The 25,828-nt window shown below is 38.0% G+C and overlaps 1 protein-coding gene across 1 annotated transcript; it reads left to right on the top strand.

The window, feature by feature from the left end:
• Positions 1-1,336: 1,336 nt before the first annotated feature.
• On the top strand, positions 1,337-20,496 carry Zfp616l1 (zinc finger protein 616 like 1). The gene is made up of 3 exons (XM_087581846.1): positions 1,337-1,454; positions 19,019-19,120; positions 19,433-20,496. Exons 1-3 carry the CDS (start codon positions 1,343-1,345, stop codon positions 20,494-20,496), a joined length of 1,278 nt encoding a protein of 425 aa, XP_087437972.1. The 5' UTR covers positions 1,337-1,342.
• The last annotated feature ends 5,332 nt before the right edge of the window (positions 20,497-25,828 follow it).

Below are 25,828 nucleotides of genomic sequence, written 5' to 3'. Positions count from 1 at the left end.
AACAGGACCTAAACTGCAAAAGTACTATCTCTCTTTAGACTTCTATGAGACAGGCACTGCTTTACTTGGTTTTCTCAGCCTCAATCAACTCTAATGCATACCTGGTATGAAAAATAACTGCAGCTGGGGTCACCTCACAGATTCTGGCAATTATTGCAAAGAGATGACTCCATTTAATTTTGATAAACCATCTGAGATAAAGGTAAGGAAAGAAAGTGTATCAGCTTGAACTGACAGCTCTGCTCCGCCTGCATTTACAATTCTGATCTGCCTCAATTAGGTTTATAGCAGGTCACTGTAGCTACATTTCCAGGTCGGTAGAGAATACAACATTTTCTAGAAAAACAGCACCTAAATTCAGAACAAGATAATCTTTTGTTTTATTTCTGCCTATAGAAGATCATTATTTCCCCATATCTTCTCTGGCAAAAGTCACAGTGTGTGATTAGTTTTGATTCCTGCTTTCTGCTCTTCAGTTTTAAAAGGAAGAAGAGGACCTGCTCCCTCTAAGTTCAGAGTGACTTGTGGAAAGTGACATGTGAACTTCTGTGAGATATTCCCTTCTGAAGGACAAAGGAAAGATGGATTCTTGTCAGGTAAATGTGTGCATGATCATGGGAAAAGTTGAGTATTCTTACAGAAACTTCATTGCCAAAATTTCCAAACTTTCCTATGCTGACTCACATTACAGCACTATTTTTTCTCATATGACTCTTAATATTAAGATTTCAAAATTGATGTCAATGGCGTTCTAAAGTCAGGCATTTTCTTATTCCAGTCTGGTTTTCAGTGTATATTATATATATGAAAATGTAATCTGAACATCTTATAAAGTTTCTGATAGCAAGATGAATGTACATGCTGGCAAAAATGAATGTATAATTCCACAGAGAGTCACTCGTTTCATTATTTGCCTGAAATAAAGGCTCATGTTTCATGAATGTTGCATCTGAGTCCCTAGTGCAGTAATTCTCAGCTTTCCTACTGCTTCAGCATTTTAATTGAGTTCTTCAAAGTTTGGTGATCCCAACTATAATTTTATTTTTATTTCTACCTCAAATTGTACTTTTACTATTGTATAAGACCTAACATAAATACCTCTGTTTTCTGGTACTTTAGGCCATCACCACCCATAGGTTGAGAATGGATAGCATATCGCATCTTTGCAAAGAATTCCCAATATTCTTTCATTCACACCATAATTTATCAAAAATACATACTAATTATTTATAGCACACCAAGTTCTATAATCAATGAATCTCTCCTTTGGTAAAATATAGAACTTGGTCAATGGACATGAGGTGAATATTGGTAATTTTCATTTCAGGGTCTATTGACTTTCATGGATGTGGCTATAGAGTTCTCTAAGGAGGAATGGGACTGTCTGGATTCTGCTCAGAAGTCTTTGTACAGAGATGTCATGTGGGAGAATTACAACAACCTGCTTTCTGTGGGTAAGAATATTTTTCTTCCATTACTTCCATTTCACCACAGAGATGTGTAAAACTCCTCTTAGTGTTTTGGCCTGACTTCCATTAATCAGCCAGGGTATTACATTTTTATACATTTATTATTATCTTATTTATAGCTAACATGTTATGTACTTTTATCTTGATTTTACATTTAACATAAGGATTCTTCAATCTTAAATGTCTTTGCAATAAGCATTCAGTAGCATTCATATGTGAATAAACTTTGACACACACAGTTTGTTTTTTTTTCTTTTATAGGATATTTCTTTATTCACATTTTAAATATTATCCCCTTTCCCTGTTTCCCCTATCCCAATTTCGCTCCTCCTGCTTCTATGAGGGTGCTCCCTCACACAACCACATCTCTCTCCCCTCTGCCATGGCATTTCCCTACACTGTGGGATTTATTTAGTCTTCACAGGACGTAGGGTCTCTCCTATAATTCATGCCTGACAAAGCCATTCTTTGCTACATATGCCTATGGATCCAAAAGTCCATCCTTGTATACTCTTGTGATGATGGTTCTGTCCCTGTGTTATCAGTGGTGTTTGGTTGGCTGATGTTTCTGTTCCTCCTTTGAGGTCACAAACCCCTTCTTCTCCTACGTACCAGTTTTCCAACTCCTCATTTGATGACACCATTCTCAGTTCATTGTTTGGCTCTGAGTATTCACCTGTGTATTTGTCAGGTTCTGGCACAGTCTCTCATGTGAAATCTGTATCATATTCCTGTTAGCATACACTTCATGATATTGCGAGTAGTGTCTGGTTTTGGTGACTGTATATGGGAAGGATTGCCATGTGGAACAATCTCTGGATGGCCTTTCTTTCAGACACTGCTAAACATTTTATCTACATAGTTCCTCCTGTGAGTATTTGTTCCACTATGTAAGCAGGAATGTACAATCCACATTTTGGCTTCATGTGGTCTGTAAATGTTATTTTGTGTATTCCAAGCTATTGGGCTAATATTCACGTATCAGTGAGTGCATATCCTGTGTATTCTTTTGGGATTGGGTTACCTCACTCAGAATGAGACTGTCTAGTGTCATTTATTGGCCTAAGTATTTCAAGAAGTCATTGTTTTTGATTGCTGAGTAGTATTCCATTGGGTAGCTGTAACATATTTTCACTATTCTTTCCTCTGTCAAAAGACATTTGTATAATTTCCAGCTTCTGGCCATAGTGAAGCATGTGTGCTTGGTTTACCTTGGAGCATACCTTGGCTATGTGTGTGTGTGTGTGTGTGTGTGTGTGTGTGTGTGTGTGTGTGTATGTGTGTGTGTGTTTATCCAGCATTAAGAGGATCCACCAGACTGTTTTCCATAGTGGTTGTACCAGCATTCAATCCCACCAATAATGAAGGATTGTTTCTCTTTCTACACACCCTTGCAGTCATCTGCTGTAACCTGACTTTCTGATTTTAATGCTGACTGCTGTTACATAGAATCTCAGGGTTGTTTTGATTTGCATTTCCCTAATGACTAAGGATATTGAAAATTTCTTGAGGTGCTTCTCGACCATGCAATATTCCTCAATTGAGAAATGTTTATTTAGGTTAGTACTCCATTTTTAATAGGCTTATTTGATTCTCTGGAGTCTAAATTCTTGAATTCTTTGAATATCTTTTTTTCAATTTGTTGGTTATCATTTTGTTCTATTGAGAATGACCTATCTTTAGAGAGGTTTTAGAATTTTATAAGGTCCCATTTGTTGATTCTTGATCTTGGAGCATAGACCATTGGTCTTCTCTTCAAAAAAATTTTCCCTGTGCCCATTTGTTTCAGGTTTCTCTTCATTTTTCTCTTCTGTTAGTTTCAGTGTATCTGGTTTTAGGTGGAGGTCCTTGATCCACTTGGACAAGAGCTTTGTACAAGGCAGTAAGAATGGCCCAATTTGCAGTCCTTGCCTTGTGATCTTCAGTTGAACCAGCATCTATTTGTTGAAAATCTTGTCTTTTATTCATTTGGTGGTTTCTGCACATTTATCAAGGACAAGGGACCATAGATATGATGATTCATTTCTGTGTCTTCTATTCCACTGATCAACCTCCCTGTGTCTGTACCTATTCCAAGCAGGGTGTTTTGTATTGCTCTGTAATACAGCTTGAGGTCAGGTATTTTGTTTCTCAGAGAAGTTTATTGTTGAATATATTTTTCACTATCAGTGGCTTTTGGTTATTCCAAATGAATTTGCAAATTGCAGTTTCTAACTCTGTGAAGAATTGGTTGGAACGTTGATGTTGGTTGCATTGAAGTTGGAGATAGCTTTTGGGAAGATAACAATTATAACTATATTCATCCTGCCAACCCATGAGCATAGGGGGATCTTTCTAAATTCTGAGGTCTTCTTCCATTTCCCTGTCACAGAGGTACATTTTGTGTGTGGTTAGAGTAAGACCAAAGTATTATATATTATTTGTGATTATTGTGAAGAGTGTCTTTTGATTAATTTCTTTCACATCCCATTCATTATTTGAGTAGAGGAAGGCTATTCATTTATTTATTTGAGTTAATTTTATATCCCGCCACTCTGCTGAAGTTGTTTTGCAGCTGAAGGTGTTCTCTGGTGGAAATTTTCAAGTCACTTAAGTATACTCCCATAGCATCTGTATATAGTGATATTTCGCGTTCTTACTTTCTAATTTCTATTGCTTTGACATCTTTTTGTTGTTTAATTCCCTTGGCTAGAATTTCACACATGATTTTGAATAGGTATGGAGGGCGTGGACAGCCTTCTTTGTCCCTGATTGTAATTGGATTCCCTCAAGTTTCTCTCTGTTTAGTTTGATGTTGGCTACTGGAATGTTGTGTATTGCTTTAAGTTTATTTAGTTACAGACCTTGAATTCCTGGTCTTTCTAAGACTTTTATCAAAAAGTGGTGTTGAATTTTGCCAAATGCTTTCTCAGCATCTAATGAGATGTTTGTGTGCTCTTTTTTCTCTGAGTTTGTTTATAGTGTAGGTTAGGGTTTTGGATTTCTGTGCATTGAATTATCCCTCATTCTTGGTGACAAATCCTACTTGGTCACGGAGAATGATCATTTTGATGTGTCCTCAGATTTGGTTTGGGAGAATAATTGAGTATTTTTACACAGATATTATCAAGGGAAATTGTCTGAATTTCTCTTTGTTTTTAGTGTCTTTCTGAAGTTGAGGTAAGAGATAATTGTAGCTTCACAGTATTAATTGGATACTGTTCCTTTTATTTGTGTTTACGTTAGTACTTTAGAGAGTATTCACATTCTGTCTTCTTTGAAGGTCTGATAGAATCCTGCATTAAACTCATGTGGGGCTCTTTTGGGTGAAAGACTTTTAATGACTTCTTCTTCTTTGAGAGTTATGGGACTGTTTCAGTGGTTATTTAATTTAGATAACTAATATCTGTGTATAAAATTGTTTTTTTTTCTTTTTTTTATTTTACCTAGTTCCATTTTATTAATTTCTCTGTCATATTTTTTTTTTATTAACTTGAGTATTTCTTATATACATTTCGAGTGTTATTCCCTTTCCCGGTATCCGGGCAAACATCCCCCTCCCCCTTCCCCTTCCTTATGGGTGTTCCCCTCCCCACCCTCCCCCCATTGCCGCCCTCCCCCCACCAGTCTAGTTCACTGGGGGTTCAGTCTTAGCAGGACCCAGGGCTTCCCCTTCCACTGGTGCTCTTACTAGGATATTCATTGCTACCTATGACGTCAGAGTCCAGGGTCAGTCCATGTATAGTCTTTAGGTAGTGGCTTAGTCCCTGGAAGCTCTGGTTGCTTGGCATTGTTGTACATATGGGGTCTGGAGCCCCTTCAAGCTCTTCCAGTTCTTTCTCTGATTCCTTCAATCTTTAAATCTTATTTTCCAATTGTTGAGTATAGGCTTTTGTACTAGAATCTGATAATTTATTTGAATATATTCTGTTTATTTTGTCATGTCATCCTTTTCATTTTTTGATTTTATCAATTTGGATACTGTCACTGTGCCCTCTGGTTAGTCTCGCAAATGGATTGTTCTTGATGATTTTCTTAAGGAACCAGTTAATTCTCAATATGGTACTTTTTGTTTCTGTTTGGTTGATTTCAGCCCATGAGTTGATTATTTCCTGCCTTCTACTATTCTTGGGCATATTTGCTTAATTTTGTTTTAGAGATTTCAGGTGAGCTGTTAAGCTGTTAGTGTATGTTTTCCCCAATTTCATTTTGGATGCACTCAGAGGTATGAGTTTTCCTCTTAGCATTGCTTTCATGGTGTCCCTTAAATTTGGGTATGTTTTGTCTTCATTTTCATTAAATTCTAAAAAGTCATTAATTTCTTTATTTTTTCTTCCTTGACCAATGTATCCTTGATTAGAACATTGTTCAAGTTCCATGTATATGTGGAATCTCTGTCATTTTTGTTGTTCTTGAAGACCAGCTTTAGTCTATGCTGATCTGATAGGATGCATGGGATTATTTCTATCTTCTTACATCTCTGAGGCCTCTTCTGTGACCAAGTATTTGATCAATTTGGGAGAAGGTAACATGAGGTGCTGAGAATAAGCTATATTCTTGTATTAGCAATAATTTTTATACATATCTGTTAAATCCATTTGCTTCGAAATTTCTGTTACTTTCCCCACGTATCTGTTTAGTTTCTATTTCCATCATCTATCTAATAATGAGAGGGGGTGTTGAAGTCTCCCACTATTATTATGTGTGGTGCAATGTATGTTTTGACTTCATGAAAGTTATTTTATAAATGTGAGTCCCATTGCTTTTGGATCATAGGTGTTCAGAGTTGAGAGTTCATCTTGGTAACATATTCATAAATGTGCATGAAATGTCCTTCCTTCTTTTCTTGTTAACTTTTGGTCAGAAGTGTATTTAATTTTAATATTTGAGGGGTTACTCCGGCTTGTCTCTTGGGTCCATTTGCTTGGATAAATTATGTCCAGCCTTTTAATCTGAGGTAATGTTTATTTTTGTTAATGGTGTGAATTTTCTGTATGTAATAAAGTGTTGGGTCCTGTTTATGTATCCAGTCAGATAGACTATGTCTTTTTATCAGGGAATTGAGTTCATTGGTGTTAAGAGATATAAAGGATTCTAATTGATTTTTCCTGTTATTTTGAAGTTTGATGTAGATTTATGTTTTGCTGATTCTTCATTTTGTGTTTGTTGAAATAATATTAATTTCTTGCTCTTGCCTGTGTGTAGTTTTCCTCCTTCTGTTTGAATTTTTCGTCTCTTATCTTCCCTAGGGCTGCATTTTCGGAAAGATAGTGTGTAAAATTGGTTTTGTCATGGATTGTCTTATATTCTCCATATATGTTAATTGAGTGTTTTGCTGGACATAGTAGCCTGGGCTTGCATTTGTGTTGGCCTTAGGTCTCTATGATATCTGCAAAGGATCTTATATTTTTCAGTCTCTGTTGAGAAGTCTGGTGTAATTCTGATTATGTCTGCCTTTATATGTTACTTGACATTTTTACCTTACTGCTTTTAATATTCTTTATTTGTGTGTGTGTGTGTGTGTGTGTGTGTGTGTGTGTGTGTGTGTGTGTGTACATTTTGCGTTTTAACTATTATTTGATGGAAGGGATTTCCTTTCTGGTCCAATATATTTGGAATTCTGCAAGATTCTTCTGTATTCATGGGCATCTATTGCTTTAGATTAAGGAAGATTTCTTTTCTAAAATTTTGAAGATATTTACTAGCCATTTAATTTGGAAACCTTTGTACACTTCTATACCTAATATTCTTCTGTTTGGTCTTCTCATTGTGTCCTGAATTTCCTGAGTGTTTAGGGATGGCAGCATTTTGCATTTTACATTTTTTTGAATTTTGTGTCAATATAATTCTGTGGTATCTTCTCCTTTGAGATTCTCTTTTCAATACCCTGTATTCTTTTGGCGATGCCTGCCTATTTGTTTCCTGAGGTTATTCCAAAGTTGTTCATCTCCCTGATTTCATTTCACTTTAATTTCTTCATTGTTTCTACTTCCCTTTTTCAGGTCCTCGATGGTTTCTTTCATTTCCTTCATGTGTTCACTTTGTTTTCGTAAAAATCTTTATGGCATATCTGTGTATTCTCTTTAATTGCTTCCATTGTTTACCTGTGTTCCCTTATATTTCCTTAAGCTAGTTACATATGTTCTATGTAAAGTTCTCTATCCTCATTATGAGATGTAATTGAAATCCAATTCCTCTTCCTGCTCCCAAACCACATGGGAGAGAGAGCTCATGGGCCATACAGGTGGGCACTCCTGAGTCTGCAGAGAAAGAGTGACTGCAAGTACTGCCCACTATTTTCGACATCCCTGGCCCAAGAGAGAACTGTATATGGCCTCTGGGAACAGGAAGATAGGGGCACACAAGCTGCAGGTCCCTTGCAGTCCACACAGAACAAATGTGAAGTGACCTGGTCAAACAGCTCCCTGCACCCAAATCCCATGGGAGGGAGAGCTAAATCTTCAGTGGGGCAGACACACCTGGGATGCTAGAAGAGACTACACTCTGCTGACATTTTTTCCACTAGAGGAATACACTTGGTGCCATCTGGGCCCCCTGTGAACAGGGACCCAAGAAAAGGCGAGGAAGGCGGTCTGGTTGCTGCCCTCACAATCACCCTGAGGAGCAACTTCAAGCCTGAGAACAGAGGTAAGACTAACTTTTCTGCTCCAAGTGACCTGCCTGGTGAACTCAGGACACATGCCCACAGGAAGAGCTGAAGACCAGTAGACAGGAAAGACTACACACTTGAAAGCAGAATACTCTGTTCCCATAACTGGCTGAAAAAAAATAAGTCTACAGCAATCCTGACACACAGGCCTATAGGACAGTCTAGCCACTGTCATAAATAGAAGAACAAGGAAACACCAGCGACAATCTGATGGCAAGAGGCAAGCACAGGAATCCAAGCAACAGAAACCAAGATTACATGGCATCATTGGAGCCCAATTCTCTCACCAAAGCAAACAATGTATATCCAAACACACCAGAAAAGCAAGATCTAGATTTGAAATTACATTTGACCATGAAGATGGAAGACTTCAAGAGAGACATAAAGAACTCCCTTAGAGGTTTGCAGGAAAACATAAATAAACAAGGAGAAGCCTACAGAGAGGAATCACAAAAATCCCTGAAATATGTACAATAAAACACAATCAAACAGATGAAGGAATTAAAAATGTAAATAGAAGCAATAAAGAAAACACAAAGAGAGATAACCCTGGATATAGGAAAAAAAAAAGAGACAAGGAGCCGTAGATACAAGCATCACCAACAGAATACAAGAGATAGAAGGGAGAATCTCAGGAGCAGAAGATTCCATAGAAATCATTGACACAACTGTTAAAGAAAATGTAAAATGGAAAAAGCTATTGGCCCAAAACATGCAGGAAATCTAGGACACAATGAGAGGATCAAAGCAAATGATAATAGGTATAGAAGAGAGTGAAGGGCAGACCCGGTGAGAGAGAGACCCAACCGCTTGGTCAGGTGGGCACTCCTGAGGCTGCAGAGCGGAAGAGACCACCAACACTGCTCACACCTGCCCACATCCCTGGCCCAAGAGGAAACTGTATAAGGCCTCTGGGCTCCCGTGGGGGAGGGCCCAGGAGCGGCAGGACCCCTGCCTGAGACACCGCCGGAACCTGAAAGAAACAGACTGGATAAACAGTTCTCTGCACCCAAATCCCGTGGGAGGGAGAGCTAAACCTTCAGAGAGGCAGACAAGCCTGGGAAACCAGAAGAGACTGCTCCCTGCACACACATCTCAGACGCCAGAGGAAAAAGCCAAAGACCATCTGGAACCCTGGTGCACTGAAGCTCCCGGAAGGGGCGGCACAGGTCTTCCTGGTTGCTGCCGCTGCAGAGAGCCCGTGGGCAGCACCCCACGAGCGAACTTGAGCCTCAGGACCACAGGTAAGACCAAATTTTCTGCTGCAAGAAAGCTGCCTGGTGAACTCAAGACACAGGCCCACAGGAACAGCTGAAGACCTGTAGAGAGGAAAACTACACGCCCGAAAGCAGAACACTCTGTCCCCATAACTGACTGAAAGAGAGGAAAACAGGTCTACAGCACTCCTGACACACAGGCTTATAGGACAGTCTAGCCACTGTCAGAAATAGCAGAACAAAGTAACACTAGAGATAATCTGATGGCGAGAGGCAAGCGCAGGAACCCAAGCAACAGAAACCAAGACTACATGGCATCATCGGAGCCCAATTCTCCCATCAAAACAAACATGGAATATCCAAACACACCAGAAAAGCAAGATCTAGTTCCAAAATCATTTTTGATCATGATGCTGGAGGACTTCAAGAAAGACATGAAGAACTCCCTTAGAGAACAAGTAGAAGCCTACAGAGAGGAATCGCAAAAATGCCTGAAAGAATCGCAAAAATCCCTGAAAGAATTCCAGGAAAACATAAATAAACAAGTAGAAGCCCATAGAGAGGAGACACAAAAATCCCTGAAAGAATTCCAGGAAAACATAAATAAACAAGTAGAAGCCCATAGAGAGGAGACACAAAAATCCCTGAAAGAATTCCAGGAAAACACAATCAAACAGTTGAAGGAATTAAAAATGGAAATAGAAGCAATCAAGAAAGAACACATGGAAACAACCCTGGATATAGAAAACCAAAAGAAGAGACAAGGAGCTGTAGATACAAGCTTCACCAACAGAATACAAGAGATGGAAGAGAGAATCTCAGGAGCAGAAGATTCCATAGAAATCATTGACTCAACTGTCAAAGATAATGTAAAGCGGAAAAAGCTACTGGTCCAAAACATACAGGAAATCCAGGACTCAATGAGAAGATCAAACCTAAGGATAATAAGTATAGAAGAGAGTGAAGACTCCCAGCTCAAAGGACCAGTAAATATCTTAAACAAAATCATAGAGGAAAACTTCCCTAACCTAAAAAAAGAGATACCCATAGACATACAAGAAGCCTACAGAACTCCAAATAGATTGGACCAGAAAAGAAACACCTCCCGTCACATAATTGTCAAAACACCAAACGCACAAAATAAAGAAAGAATATTAAAAGCAGTAAGGGAAAAAGGTCAAGTAACATATAAAGGGAGACCTATCAGAATCAAACCAGACTTCTCGCCAGAAACTATGAAGGCCAGAAGATCCTGGACTGATGTCATACAGACCCTAAGAGAACACAAATGCCAGCCCAGGTTACTGTATCCTGCAAAACTCTCAATTAACATTGATGGAGAAACCAAGATATTCCATGACAAAACCAAATTTACACAATATCTTTCTACAAACCCAGCACTACAAAGGATAATAAATAGGATAATAAATGGTAAAGCCCAACATAAGGAGGCAAGCTATACCCTAGAAGAAGCAAGAAACTAATTGTCTTGGCAACAAAACAAAGAGAATGAAAGCACACAAACATAACCTCACATCCAAATATGAATATAAAGGGAAGCAATAATCACTATTCCTTAATATCTCTCAATATCAATGGCCTCAACTCCCCAATAAAAAGACATAGATTAACAAACTGGACAGGCAACGAGGACCCTGCATTCTGTTGCCTACAGGAAACACACCTCAGAGAAAAAAAACAGACACTACCTCAGAGTGAAAGGCTGGAAAACAACTTTCCAAGCAAATGGTCAGAAGAAGCAAGCTGGAGTAGCCATTCTAGTATCAAATAAAATCAATTTCCAACTAAAAGTCATCAAAAAGGATAAGGAAGGACACTTCATATTCATCAAAGGAAAAATCCACCAAGATGAACTCTCAATCCTAAATATCTATGCCCCAAATACAAGGGCACCTACATACGTAAAAGAAACCTTACTAAAGCTCAAAACACACATTGCACCTCACACAATAATAGTGGGAGATTTCAACACCCCACTCTTATCAATGGACAGATCATGGAAACAGAAATTAAACAGTGATGTCGACAGACTAAGAGAAGTCATGAGCCAAATGGACTTAACGGATATTTATAGAACATTCTATCCTAAAGCAAAAGGATATACCTTCTTCTCAGCTCCTCATGGTACTTTCTCCAAAATTGACCATATAATTGGTCAAAAAACGGGCCTCAACAGGTACAGAAAGATAGAAATAATCCCATGCGTGCTATCAGACCACCACGGCCTAAAACTGGTCTTCAATAACAATAAGGGAAGAATGCCCACATATACGTGGAAATTGAACAATGCTCTACTCAATGATAACCTGGTCAAGGAAGAAATAAAGAAAGAAATTAAAAACTTTTTAGAATTTAATGAAAATGAAGATACAACATACTCAAACTTATGGGACACAATGAAAGCTGTGCTAAGAGGAAAACTCATAGCGCTGAGTGCCTGCAGAAAGAAACAGGAAAGAGCATATGTCAGCAGCTTGACAGCACACCTAAAATCTCTAGAACAAAAAGAAGCAAATACACCCAGGACGAGTAGAGGCAGGAAATAATCAAACTCAGAGCTGAAATCAACCAAATAGAAACAAAAAGGAACATAGAAAGAATCAACGGAACCAAAAGTTGGTTCTTTGAGAAAATCAACAAGATAGATAAACCCTTAGCCAGACTAACGAGAGGACACAGAGAGTGCATCCAAATTAACAAAATCAGAAATGAAAAGGGAGACATAACTATAGATTCAGAGGAAATTCAAAAAATCATCAGATCTTACTATAAAAACCTATATTCAACAAAATTTGAAAATCTTCAGGAAATGGACAATTTCCTAGACAGATACCAGGTATCGAAGTTAAATCAGGAACAGATAAACCAGTTAAACAACCCCATAACTCCTAAGGAAATAGAAGCAGTCATTAAAGGTCTCCCAACCAAAAAGAGCCCAGGTCCAGATGGGTTTAGTGCAGAATTCTATCAAACCTTCATAGAAGACCTCATACCAATATTATCCAAACTATTCCACAAAATTGAAACAGATGGAGCACTACCGAATTCCTTCTACGAAGCCACAATTACTCTTATACCTAAACCACACAAAGACACACCAAAGAAAGAGAACTTCAGACCAATTTCCCTTATGAATATCGACGCAAAAATACTCAACAAAATTCTGGCAAACCGAATTCAAGAGCACATCAAAACAATCATCCACCATGATCAAGTAGGCTTCATCCCAGGCATGCAGGGATGGTTTAATATACGGAAAAACATCAACGTGATCCATTATATAAACAAACTGAAAGAACAGAACCACATGATCATTTCATTAGATGCTGAGAAAGCATTTCACAAAATTCAACACCCCTTCATGATAAAAGTCCTGGAAAGAATAGGAATTCAAGGCCCATACCTAAACATAGTAAAAGCCATATACAGCAAACCAGTTGCTAACATTAAATTAAATGGAGAGAAACTTGAAGCAATCTCACTAAAATCAGGGACTAGACAAGGCTGCCTACTCTCTCCCTACTTATTCAATATAGTTCTTGAAGTTCTAGCCAGAGCAATCAGACAACAAAAGGAGGTCAAGGGGATACAGATCGGAAAAGAAGAGGTCAAAATATCACTATTTGCAGATGACATGATACTATATTTAAGTGATCCCAAAAGTTCCACCAGAGAACTACTGAAGCTGATAAACAACTTCAGAAAAGTGGCTGGGTATAAAATTAACTCAAATAAATCAGTTGCCTTCCTCTATACAAAAGAGAAACAAGCCAAGAAAGAAATTAGGGAAACGACACCCTTCATAATAGACCCAAATAATATAAAGTACCTCGGTGTGACTTTAACAAAGCAAGTAAAAGATCTGTACAATAAGAACCTCAAGACACTGAGGAAAGAAATTGAAGAAGACCTCAGAAGATGGAAAGATCTCCCATGCTCATGGATTGGCAGGATTAATATAGTAAAAATGGCCATTTTACCAAAAGCAATCTACAGATTCAATGCAATCCCCATCAAAATACCAATCCAATTCTTTAAAGAGTTAGACTGAACAATTTGCAAATTCAACTGGAATAACAAAAAACCCAGGATAGCTAAACTATCCTCAACAATAAAATGACTTCAGGGGGAATCACTATCCCTGAACTCAAGCAGTATTACAGAGCAATAGTGATAAAAACTGCATGGTATTGGTACAGAGAACGACAGATAGACCAATGGAATAGAATTGAAGACCCAGAAATGAACCCACACAACTATGGTTACTTGATTTTTGACAAAGGAGCCAAAACCATCCAATGGAAAAAAGATAGCATTTTCAGCAAATGGTGCTGGTTCAACTGGAGGGCAACATGTAGAAGAATGCAGATCGATCCATGCTTATCACCCTGTACAAAGCTTAAGTCCAAGTGGATCAAGGACCTCCACATCAAACCATACACACTCAAACTAATAGAAGAAAAACTAGGGAAGCATCTGGAACACATAGGCACTGGAAAAAATTTCCTGAACAAAACACCAATGGCTTATGCTCTAAGATCAAGAATCGACAAATGGGATCTCATAAAACTGCAAAGCTTCTGTAAGGCAAAGGACACTGTGGTTAGGACAAAACGGCAACCAACAGATTGGGAAAAGATCTTTACCAATCATACAACTGATAGAGGACTCATATCCAATATATACAAAGGACTCACCAAGTTAGACTGCAGAGAGACAAATTCCCCTATTAAATATGGGGTTCAGAGCTAAACAAGGAATTCACTACTGAGAAATGCTGAATGACTGAGAAACACCTAAAGAAATGTTCAACATCTTAAGTCATTAGGTAAATGCAAATCAAAACAACCCTGAGATTCTACCTCACACCAGTCAGAATGGCTAAGATCAAAAACTCAGGTGACAGCAGATGCTTGTGAGGATGTAGAAAAAGAGGAACACTCCTCCATTGTTGGTGTGATTACAGACTGATACAACCATTCTGGAAATCAGTCAGGAGGTTCCTCCAAAATTTGATCTACCTGAGGACCCAGCTATACCTCTCTTGGGCATATACCCAAAGGATGCTCCAACCTGTAACAAAGACACATGCTCCACTGTGTTCATAGCAGCCTTATTTATAAGAGACAGAAGCTTGAAAAGGCACAGATGCCCTTCAACCAAGGAATGGATACAGAAAATATGGTACATCTACACAATGGAATATTACTCAGCTATCAAAACAATGACTTTTTGAAATTCAAAAGCTAATGGATGGAACTGGAAAATACCATCCTGAGTGAGGTAAACTAATTTCACAAAAACACACATGGAATGCACACATTGACAAGTGGATACTAGCCCAAATGTTCCAATTACCATAGATGCACAGAACATGTGAAACTCAAGAAGGATGACCAAAATGTCAATGATTCACTCCTTCTTTAAAATGAGAATAAGAATACCTTTGGGAGGGAATAGGAAGGCAAAGTTTAGAACAGAGCCTAAAGCAATGCCCTTTCAGGGCCTACCACACATGTGGCTCATACATATACAGCCACCAAACTAAATAAGATGGATGAAGCAAAGAAGAGCATGCTGACAGGAACTGGATATAGATTTTTCCTGATAGACAAAGCCAGAATATGGAAAATACATAGGCGAATGCCAGCAGCAAATCACTGAACTGAGAATGGGACCCCCGTTGAAGGAATCAGAGAAAAGACTGAGAGAGTTTGAAGGGTCTTGAGATAGTATATGAACAACCATGCCAACCAACCACAGCTTCCAGGGACTAAGCCACTACCCAAAGACATGGACTGACCCTGGGCTCCAACTGCATAGGTAGCAATGAATAGGCTAGTAAGGGTACCAGTGGAAGGGAAGCCCTTGGTCCTACCAAGACTGAACACCCAGTGAACAGGATTGTTGGGGAGAGGGTGGTAATGGAAGGAGGATAGGGAGAAGAATACCCATATACAAGGGAAGGGGAAAGTATTAGGGGGATGTTTTCCTGGAAAGCAGGATAGGTAATAACAATTGAAATGTAAATAAGAAATACCCAAGTTAATAAAGATGGAGAAAAAAAGAAAGGAATACAGTTCCTGCTTTTCTGGTGTGTTGGTGGATCCCAGGACGTTGTGTGGTTAATGAACTGTGTTCTGACGATACCAAGTAGACTTGGTTTCTCTTGCTTAGTTTCTTGTGCTTCCCTCTCACCATCTGGATATCTCTGGTGTTGATCTTCTGTTTCTGACAGAGCTTGTTCCTTCTGTGTGCCTGTGAGCTTGTGATCTTTGGAGTGAGGGCACCACTGGGAAACCATGTTTCTTTGTGCAGGATTTGGATTAAAAATGTTGCTGGACATCCTTAGCTCTGGGTACAAAAATATACTGTCACGATTCATTCTCAAGATTCTCTGCAGTTCCTGTGACCTTTGTGCTTCTGGCAAGTCCCTTGAAATTGTAGGTCTATGTGTGGCCTAGGAATGAGGGCCATCCTGGGAGACCAGCTCTTTCTGGACAGGATTTGGTTACAGAGGTCTTTAGAACAACCCCATTGCTGGGAACAGGTAGAGACTAAAAGAATCCTGTCCCAGACTGCTCTTTAGTTCCTGTGCCCTGTGTTCTCTGGGCACGTCCCTTTTGGAGGTCCACTGGAATGAAAGTGGTAGTCCCACATGTGGCCTTCAGGGTGAGAGCATTTCTGGGTGACCAGCTCTTTCCATGCATTGCCTGGCTATAGGGGTCTGTGGTACAGTTCCAACTCCAAGGTGCAGACGAAGCCAGGAAGGATCCTATCCCAGGCTGCTCTTCAGATTCTGTGCCCTGTGAGCTCCATGTGTGTCAATCTTCTGACAACTTTTAGAGCAAATTAGGGTTTTCCAGGTGGGTTCAGGAGTGAGAGCACTCCTGGGAAGCTCTTTCTGGTCAGTAAGTTGACATGGAGGGCCATGGGACAGTGTATAAGCTCTGTGCTGAGATGGACACTAGATATAAACTTATATTTTTGTACCGTAAATTTGCTAGTGTGTATATTGCTTGAAGTAGTAGAAAAACTGTGTTCTGGTGGTACTTTAATTACCTATTTATTTTATTGTGCTATTACTTGTCCTTTAACAAATGGTAATTTGCTTGTTTTGGCATGCCGGGAGGTCTCTTATGGCAGCAGGACTTTAGGAATATACATAGATCTTTTAGTCAGTCCTCCTGGATTCTGTCATTTCAGGCAGAATTGAGTTGCATTAGGTCTGTGAAAGCCCCCAGGGATCTAGGAATAAGGGCTGTTTCCTGATAGATTCGTCTGGAATTGCAGATAGGCATGAGGATTTGAACATGTAGCAGAGAGTAGATAGGGCAGACATCATGTATGTTGTGGTTTCCAGGGGACCAGCAATTAGGGGTGTGTGGCATTGGCATCTCACTTGGTTGTGAGGGCAGAAGTCCTCCAGAGATTTAGGTGGAAGAGTGCAGAACTGGGATTTCTGAAGTATCATTTAAGTAATGTGTATCTGTTCAAAGGTCAGGTCCAGAATTTCTTATTTTAATTTCAAATGTAGTTTTATACACTTTTATAATGTGATCTTATGCACATTCAGAATTTGTACTTGTTTAAGATGTCCTTAGTCAATAGGTAAATGCAAATCAAACAACCCTTATAAAAATCAGAATAGATAAGAACAAAATTCCAGGTGACAGCATATGTTGGACAGTATGTAGGGAAAAGGAACACTCCTCCTTTGCTGATAGGATTGGAAACTGGCACAACTACTCTGGAAATCAATCTGGCAGTTCCTCAAAAAAATTGAAATAGATCTACCTGAAGACCCAGCTGTATCACTCTTGGGCATATAACCAAAAGATGCCACTCCAGGTCACAGGGGTCATGTTTCCTATGTTCATAGTAGCTTTGTTTATGATAAGCAGAAGCAGGAGGCACAACAGAATATCTTTGGCATCCCACAACAAAAGTATTGATTCTCAAAATGTTATATCCCATTTACATAATGGAATAATACTAAGCTACTAAGAACAAAGACCTAATGAGCTTGCAAGCAAGTGGAGGGAACTAGAAAATATCATCTTGAGTGAGGCAACTGAGACCCAAAAGGGCATGAATAGTGAAACTAACTAATAAGTGGATATTAGTAAAAAAATAGAGAATACTCAGGATAAAATCCATAGGACTCAAGAAGGTTAACAAGCAGAAAGGCCTAAGTTAGGATACCTCAATACCACTTGGATAGGAAAGGAATACAATCACAGTTGTTAGAAGGGAAGGACCTACGTGATGAGATGAAGAGTTGAACTCAAAAGATATTGGGGTATGGTGAAAGGACTGAAACCCTGATGTCCAGCAGAAAGAATGGGAAAGAGAATCCTAGGGAGGTAGGAGTTGGTGGTACACTCTAGAATATATGAAATAACAGGGATGTGAGAAAGTCCCGGGACTCAAAAGGAGAGACCTCAGATGAAAGACCCTACTATGGGGAGAAGGAAATTATAGAGCGCAAATCCGGTAGAAAGACAGGGTTTCAAATATAGTGATGAGTTTGCTTTCACAGTCAAACTCTGATGCAGTATAGTTCTTTTCTGAAAGAACCGTGGAGTAAAAAATGGAAAAGAGGCTGAGGAAAAAGGTGGGCAAATGATAAACTCAAATTGGGGTCCAAAGCAAAGGGACTGAGGACTGCAAGTTTAGACTCCATTAAGGATGCTATGGTTTGCTTTCAAACAGGGGACATTCATGACTACCCTCTTAAAGACCCAACAGGAAGCTGAAAGAGTCAGATGCAGGTACTTACACCCAACCAATGGACAGAAGCTGGTGACCCTGATGATGAAGAAGCTAAAACTTCAAAAAATGGAGGATCATGGCAACCCTTTTAGCAAGACTAGCAGTCTAAACTAACCTGGACCCCTTAGATCTCTCCCCGAGTCAGCCATCCTTCCCCAGTTGAAGTGAGTTTACTAACATATATACAGCAGAGAACTGCAGGGTCTGTACTTAGTTAGAGAAGATGCATCTAACCCTCAAGAAACTTGAAGGCTCAAATAATGCGTGATCTTGTGCAGTTGGGTGTTGGGGAACCAGATATTTTCTTGCTACTGGCAGTGTGAGTGAGTATGTAATGTGCAACAGTTAGAGTGTGGTCCTAAAAGGGTATAAATTGTGTACTATAGAAAAGGTTAAAAAATAAAAATAAAACATATGAATAAAATAACACTCGTTGATGTATTTGCCATCGTGTTATTATTGATGAAAATCATAAATAAAATATTATAGATTTCATGAATATCTCCTAATATATGTTAATGACAATTATGTCTTTGGAACAAAAATTGGCATAGTTCATTGTTGTATGATTTTGCCACAATCCTCAGATTGGTACTATTCCATGAATTATGCATATATATTATTTTCAACCAATTGCAAAGTGTCATATAATGACATTTTCTCATTACTTTCAGCTCTAAATTGTGATCATTCTAAGAAGCTATTTCCAACGGTATTTACACAGGACTATATTCAGAAGATAATAACACAAAGATATACATGTAATAGCCTTTCAGCTCTACATAGAGAGAAATTCTGGGACTCCAGACCTGGAAGTGAAGACTGTGGAATATCTTATTATAGAAATGATCTGCTTGGAAAACACATCTGTTTCACTCCTGAAACAGATCAGGAAACTCCAGATACTCCTCCTGAGAGAACTCAGTCCTCAGATCTTAAGACTCATTTCAGAATTTCTACTCAAGGAACAACTTACAAATATAATGAATGTATGAAATCCTCTATGCTGTTCTCAAGACTTAAAACTCAGGACAGAATCCATACAAGAGATAAACTCTACAAATGTAATGAATGTGGAAAATCCTTTACAAATTCCTCAAACCTTCATGTTCACTGCAGAAGTCATACTAGAGAGAAACCTTACAAATGTAATGAATGTAGCAAGTCTTTTACATACTCCTCACATCTTATAGTTCACAATAGAATCCATAGTGGAGACAAACCTTACAAATGTACTGACTGTGGGAAATCTTTCACACAGTCCTCAAGTCTTAAAATTCACCAGAGATCACATACTGGAGACAAACCTTACAAATGTACTGAATGTGGGAAATCTTTCACACAGTCTTCAAGTCTTAAATGTCACGACAGAATCCATAATGGAGACAAACCTTACAAATGTACTGAATGTGGGAAATCTTTCACACAGTCCTCAAAACTTAAACTTCACCACATTGTCCATACTGGAGACAAACCTTATAAATGTACTGACTGCGGGAAATCTTTCACACAGTTTTCAAGTCTTAAGTGTCACTACAGAATCCATTCTAGAGACAAACCTTACAAATGTAATGAATGTGGCAAATCTTTTACACACTCCTCAATTCTTAAAGTTCACAACAGAATCCATAGTGGAGACAAACCTTACAAATGTAATGAATGTGGGAAATCATTCACATGCTCCTCAAGTCTTAAAATTCACCAGAGATCTCATACTGGAGACAAACCTTACAAGTGTTCTGAATGTGGGAAATCTTTCACACGGTTCTCAGATCTTAAATGTCACTACAGAATCCATAATGGAGACAAACCTTACAAATGTACTGAATGCAGGAAATTTTTTACACACTTCTCAAGTCTCAAAAGTCACCAGAGATCACATACTGGAGACAAACCTTACAAATGTACTGACTGCAGGAAATCTTTCACACGGTCCTCAAAACTTAAAATTCACCACAGAATCCATACTGGCGACAAACCTTACAAATGTAATGAATGTGGGAAATCATTCACACAGTCCTCAAGTCTTAAAATTCACCAGAGATCACATGCTGGAGACAAACCTTACAAATGTACAGAATGTGGGAAATCTTTTCCATACTCCTCAAGTCTTAAACTTCACAGTAGAATCCATAGTGGAGACAAACCTTACAAATGTAATGAATGTGGGAAATCTTTCACATGGTCCTCAAGTCTCAAAATTCACCAGAGATCACATACTGGAGACAAACCTTACAAATGTACTGACTGCAGAAAATCTTTCACACAGTCCTCAAGACTTAAACTTCACCACAGAATCCATACAGGTGACAAACCTTACAAATGCAGACTGCGGGAAATCTTTCACACAGTCCTCAAAACTTAAACTTCACCACAGAATCCATACAAGAGACAAACCTTACAAATGTACTGATTGTGGGTAATCTTTCACACAGTTCTCAAATCTTAAAAGTCACCAAAGATGACATATTGGAGACAAACCTTAAAAATGTAATGAATGTGGGAAGTTTTTTACACACTTCACTCACTCCTCAAATCTTAAACATCACAAGAGACTACATATTCAAGATTAGCCTTACAAATGAAATGAATGTGGGAAATTCTTTATTCTTTCCTCTCATCTTAAAGTTCACCACAGAATCCAAACTGAAAACAAACCTTAAAAATGTAATAAGTTTAGGAAATCATCTACATATTCCTCAAATCTTCAGTTTACCACAGAATCCATACTTGAGAAAATTTTAAAAATTTATTGAATGTTGCAAATCTTATACACAGTCTTAAGATCTTAAGTTCACCACAGAATATATACTGGAGACAAAGATTACAAATATAATTAATGTAGAATAGCGTATAATCAGTCATGACTTCTCCATGTTCACTACAAAATCCATAGAAAAGGTAATCTCCATGAATGAAAAAAAGTTGTCATGTCTTTTTCCTGTTCTTCAGCTCTCCATGTTCATCAAAATTCCATCCTGAAAAGCAGCCTTATAAATGGAATGAATGTGGGAAATTCTTTTCCTGGCCCTCATCTCTTCAATGTCATCACAGAATCCATTCAGGAGACAAACATTACTAATGTAAAGGAGGTGGATATGTCTTCACAGAAATCATATCTTCAAACACAGCATAGAATTCAAACTGTAAACCTTACAAAGGTAAATAATATAGCAAATCATTTAGTACGAGTTCAAACCTTGAATTAAATAGATCCATGCACCAGACCAACTTGATAGGCTAATTGCTTCATGTGTATTTATCAAGAAACATTAATTCAAAAAGAGAAATATAGTTATAAGAATTTAAACAGTGCTGAAACCTAAGTCATTATCAGTAAATTCCCACAGGGTGGACATGTGCTTCATATTAGTTGGAAATATTTTACTCAGAAGCAACTCTATTATTCATCATGAGTAGTTATATTAAATAGAAACTACGAAAAAATTTTCACCTAAACTTAATCTGACACCACTAATTATTAATGATATAAATTTCATTTTCAAACTTATTAAACAATATTTTAAAATATAAACATTTAAGGTAAAATAATAACTATTCTTACACAAACCTGTAATATATGATTTATATAGTTTATCTTGGTGGAATATTTGAATTTGTGGTATGCATTCACTGTGAATTTTATTGTGGTGTTAGTCTTTGAACATTATAGAGTAATTTCATAATTTGAAACCAAATCCTTTTTTGACACAATTATCAATAAATATAACTCTTTTATTACTACTGCATTGTTGTAATTACTATAAATTTCCTGCTGGAATGCAAACATTTGTATATTTAATTCTTGATTGATGATGCCAAAAAAAACCTTTCCCCAAAGCATAAATTTGATAACTTTGGAAAATCCTAGACAGTAATTATGAAGAATATATATGGTGATCCACGGAACCCTGAGGTTTTCTGAGTTTGTGTGCATTAGTGTGAGTGTGTGTCTGAGTTTTATATATAAATTCATTGGCATTTCAAGGAACGTAGCCTTTGGTCTACCAAAAAATCCTATGTGGATCTATTATAGGAAGAGAGGGCTGAAGACTTAATATGACAACTTTAGATCTGGACAAAATATTGATATTCATACTGTGTGCTTCATATTGTACATCATACTATACTTGCTCACAGTAGACCTTTGTTCTATGTATTACTCTCATAACGAAAGTATATCTATGAATATGCAGGAAATACTTATACACATAGACACAAAACACACACATACATAAACAGACATACACACAGACACACACACATACATACACAGACATACACACAGACACACACACAAACACACACATATACACACACAGACACACAAACACACACACACACACACAGAAACACACACAGACACACACGCACGCGCAAACCCTACCTCTCTTCTGGTTTGTTGGTTTATCCTGAATTAATCCACTTGCCATGATTTTGCTTTCCTTTCTGGTTGCTGTGTTTCAACATTGCAGATCAATCACTAGAATACTAATAGATGCTATATTTGAAACAGATTCCTTTTGTTTGTTGTTTTCACTTTTGTTTTAAAACATAATGCCTTGAGAGAGCATCAAGTCTATTACTTTTAGTCTTTTAAATCAAATTTACTCACAATTTCTTATTAATGTAGAAAATTATAGTATATTAAGCAGAAAATATAGCAGCAAGGGTTTACAAATATATTTTATAGACATAAATTCACAGAATGAAGCTCTCATGAAGAAAACCAATTATTAGAATTCTGGCTTTCAATGTATTAATTACCTAAGCTATGACGTTTCTATGAGTCTTGAAATTCAGAAATGATATTTATGATTGAAAGTTCATCTTGTTGTATACATACGTGATCCCAAAAGTTCCATCAGAGAACTACTAAACCTGATAAACAACTTCAGCAAAGTGGCAGGGTACAAAATTAACTCAAATAAATCAGTAGCCTTCCTCTACACAAAAGAGAAACAAGCCGAGAAAGATATTAGGAAAACGACACCCTCCATAATAGACACAAATATTATAAAATACCTCGGAGTGACTTTAACCAAGAAAGTGAAAGATCTGTATGATAAGAACTTCAAGGCACTGAAGAAAGAAATTGAAGAAGACCTCAGAAGATGGAAAAATTTCCCATGCTCATGGATTGGCAGGACTTATATAGTAAAAAATGGCCATTTTACCAAAAGCAATCTACAGATTCAATGCAATCCCCATCAAAATTCTAATCCAATTCTTAGTGGGTTAGTCCCTGGAAGCTCTGGTTGCTCTGCATTGTTGTTCATGTGGGCTTTCAAGGACCTTCAAGCTCTTTCAGTCCTTTCTAAGATTCCTTCTTCGGGGTCTCGATCTCATTTCAGTGGTTTAATGACGGCATTCGCCAATGTATTTCCTGTATTCTGGCTGTGTCTCTCAGGAGAGATCTACATCCGGATTCCTGTCTGCCTGCAGTTCTTTGCTTCATCCATCTTATATAGTTTGGTGGCTGTATTGTATGAGCCATATGTGGGGCAGGCTCTGAATGGGTGTTCCTTCTGCCTCTGTTCTAGACTTTGCCTCCCTATTTCCTCCCAAGTGTATACTTGTTCCCCTTTTAAAGAAGGAGTGAAGCATTCACATTTTGGTCATCCTTCTTGAGTTTCATGTGTTACTTGAATGTAGGGTAATTTGAGCATTTGGGCTAATATCCACTTATGAATGACTGCATACCATGTGTGTTTTTCTGTGATTGTGTTACCTCACTCGGGATGATATTATTCCAGTTCCATCCATTTGCCTATGAATTTCATGTAGTTATTGATTTTGATAGCTGAGTAATATTCCATTGTGTAGATGTATGACAATTTCTGTATCAGTTCCTCTGTTGAAGGGCATCTGGTTTCATACCAGCTTCTGGCTATTATAAATAGGCTGCTATGAACGTAGTGGAGGATGTGTCTTCATTATATGTTGGGGCATCTTTTGTGTATATGCCCAAGAGAGGCATTGGTGGGTGCTCAGTTAGTTCAATGTCCAATTTTCTGAGGAACCTCCAGACTGCTTTCCAGAATGGTTGTATCAGTCTTCAATCACATCAACAATGGAGTAATGTTTCTATTTCTCCACATCCTGGCCAGCATCTGCTGTCACCTGAGTTTTTGATCTTAACCATTCTCACTGGTGTGAGGTGAAATATCAGGGGTGTTTTGTTTTGCATTTCCCTTATGACTAAAATTTTTGAAAATTTCTTTATGTATTTCTCAGCCATTCAGCATTCCTCAGCTGTGTATCTTTGTTTAGCTCTGAACTCCATTTTTTCACAGTGTTATTTGTCTCCATGCAGACTAACCTCTTGAGTTCTTTGTATATTTTGGATATAAGCCCTCTATCAGTTATAGGATTGGTAAAGATCTTTCCCCAATCTGTTGGTTGCCCTTTTATCCTAACAACAGTGTCCTTTGCCTTACAGAAGCCTTGCAGTTTTATGAGATCCAATTTGTCAATTCTTGATCTTAGAACATAAGCCATTGATGTATTGTTCAGGAAGTTTTCACTACTGCCCATGTGTTCGAGATACTTCCCCACTTTTTCTTCTATTAGTTTGAGTGTATCTGGTTTGATATTAAGGTCCTTGTTCAACTTGGATTTAAGCTTTGTACAGGGTGATAACAATGGATCGATTTGCATTCTTCTACATGCTGACCTCCAGTTAAACCAGCACCATTTGTTGAAAATGCTGTCTTTTTGCCATTGGATGGTTTTGGCTCCTTTGTCAAAAGCCAAGTGACCATGGGTTTGTAGGTTCATTTCTGAGTCTTCAATTCTATTCCACTGGTCTATCTGTCTGTCTCTGTACAAATACCATGAACTTTTTATCACTATTGCTCTGTAAAACTGCTTGAGGTCAGGGATAGTGATTCCTCCTGAAGTCCTTTTATTTTGGAGGATAGTTACAGCTCCCCTAGGTTTTTTATTATTCCAGATGAATTTTCAAATTGTTCTGTCTAACTCTTTAAGAATTGGATTGGTATTTTGATGAGGATTTCATTGAATTTGTAGATTGCTTTTGGTAAAATGGCCATTTTTACTATATTAATCCTGCCAATCCATGAGCATGGGAGAACCTTGCATCTTCTGAGATCTTCTTCACTTTCTTTCTTCAGAGGCTTGAGGTTCTTATCATACAGATCTTTTACTTGCTTGGTTAGAGTCACACTGAGGTATTTTATAATATTTGGGCCTATTATGAAGGGTGTCATTTCCCTAATTTCATTCTCGGCTTGTTTCTCATTGGTGTATAGGAAGGATACTGATTTATTTGAGTTAATTTTATACCCAGCTACTTTGCTGAAAGTGTTTATCACGTTTAGGATTTCTCTAATAGAACTTTTGGTATCACTTAAATATACTATTATATCATCATCAAATCGTGATATTTTGACTTCTTCTTTTCCAATCTGTATTCTTTTTATCTCCTTTTCTTTTCTGGTTGCACTGGCTACAACATCACGAACTATATTGAATAAGTAGGGAGAGAGGAGGCAGGCTTCTGTAGTCCCTGATTTTAGTAGGATTGTTTCAAGTTTCTATCCATTTAGTTTAATGTAACCTACTGGTGTGATGTCTATGGATTTTACTATGTTTAGGTATGGGCCTTGAAATACTATTCTTTCCAGGAATTTTATAATGAAGGGGTGTTGAATTTTGTCAAATGCTTTCTCAGC

Source organism: Rattus norvegicus, chromosome 13 (genome assembly GCF_021556685.1).
Source record: "Rattus norvegicus strain SHRSP/BbbUtx chromosome 13, alternate assembly SHRSP_T2T, whole genome shotgun sequence".
Classification (NCBI taxonomy): domain Eukaryota; kingdom Metazoa; phylum Chordata; class Mammalia; order Rodentia; family Muridae; genus Rattus; species Rattus norvegicus.
Note: the sequence above shows the minus strand (reverse complement) of the source record. Positions and strands in the feature narration are given on the sequence as shown.

Bases quoted from the DNA above. Each gene is read 5' to 3' on its own strand.
- Zfp616l1 (XM_087581846.1), top strand. From the start codon at position 1,343: ATGGATGTGGCTATAGAGTTCTCTAAGGAGGAATGGGACTGTCTGGAT. The intron at 1,455-19,018 runs GTAAGAATATTT...CTCCTGAAACAG, and splicing joins CAACAACCTGCTTTCTGTGG to ATCAGGAAACTCCAGATACT. The intron at 19,121-19,432 runs GTATGAAATCCT...CACATACTGGAG, and splicing joins AACTTACAAATATAATGAAT to ACAAACCTTACAAATGTACT.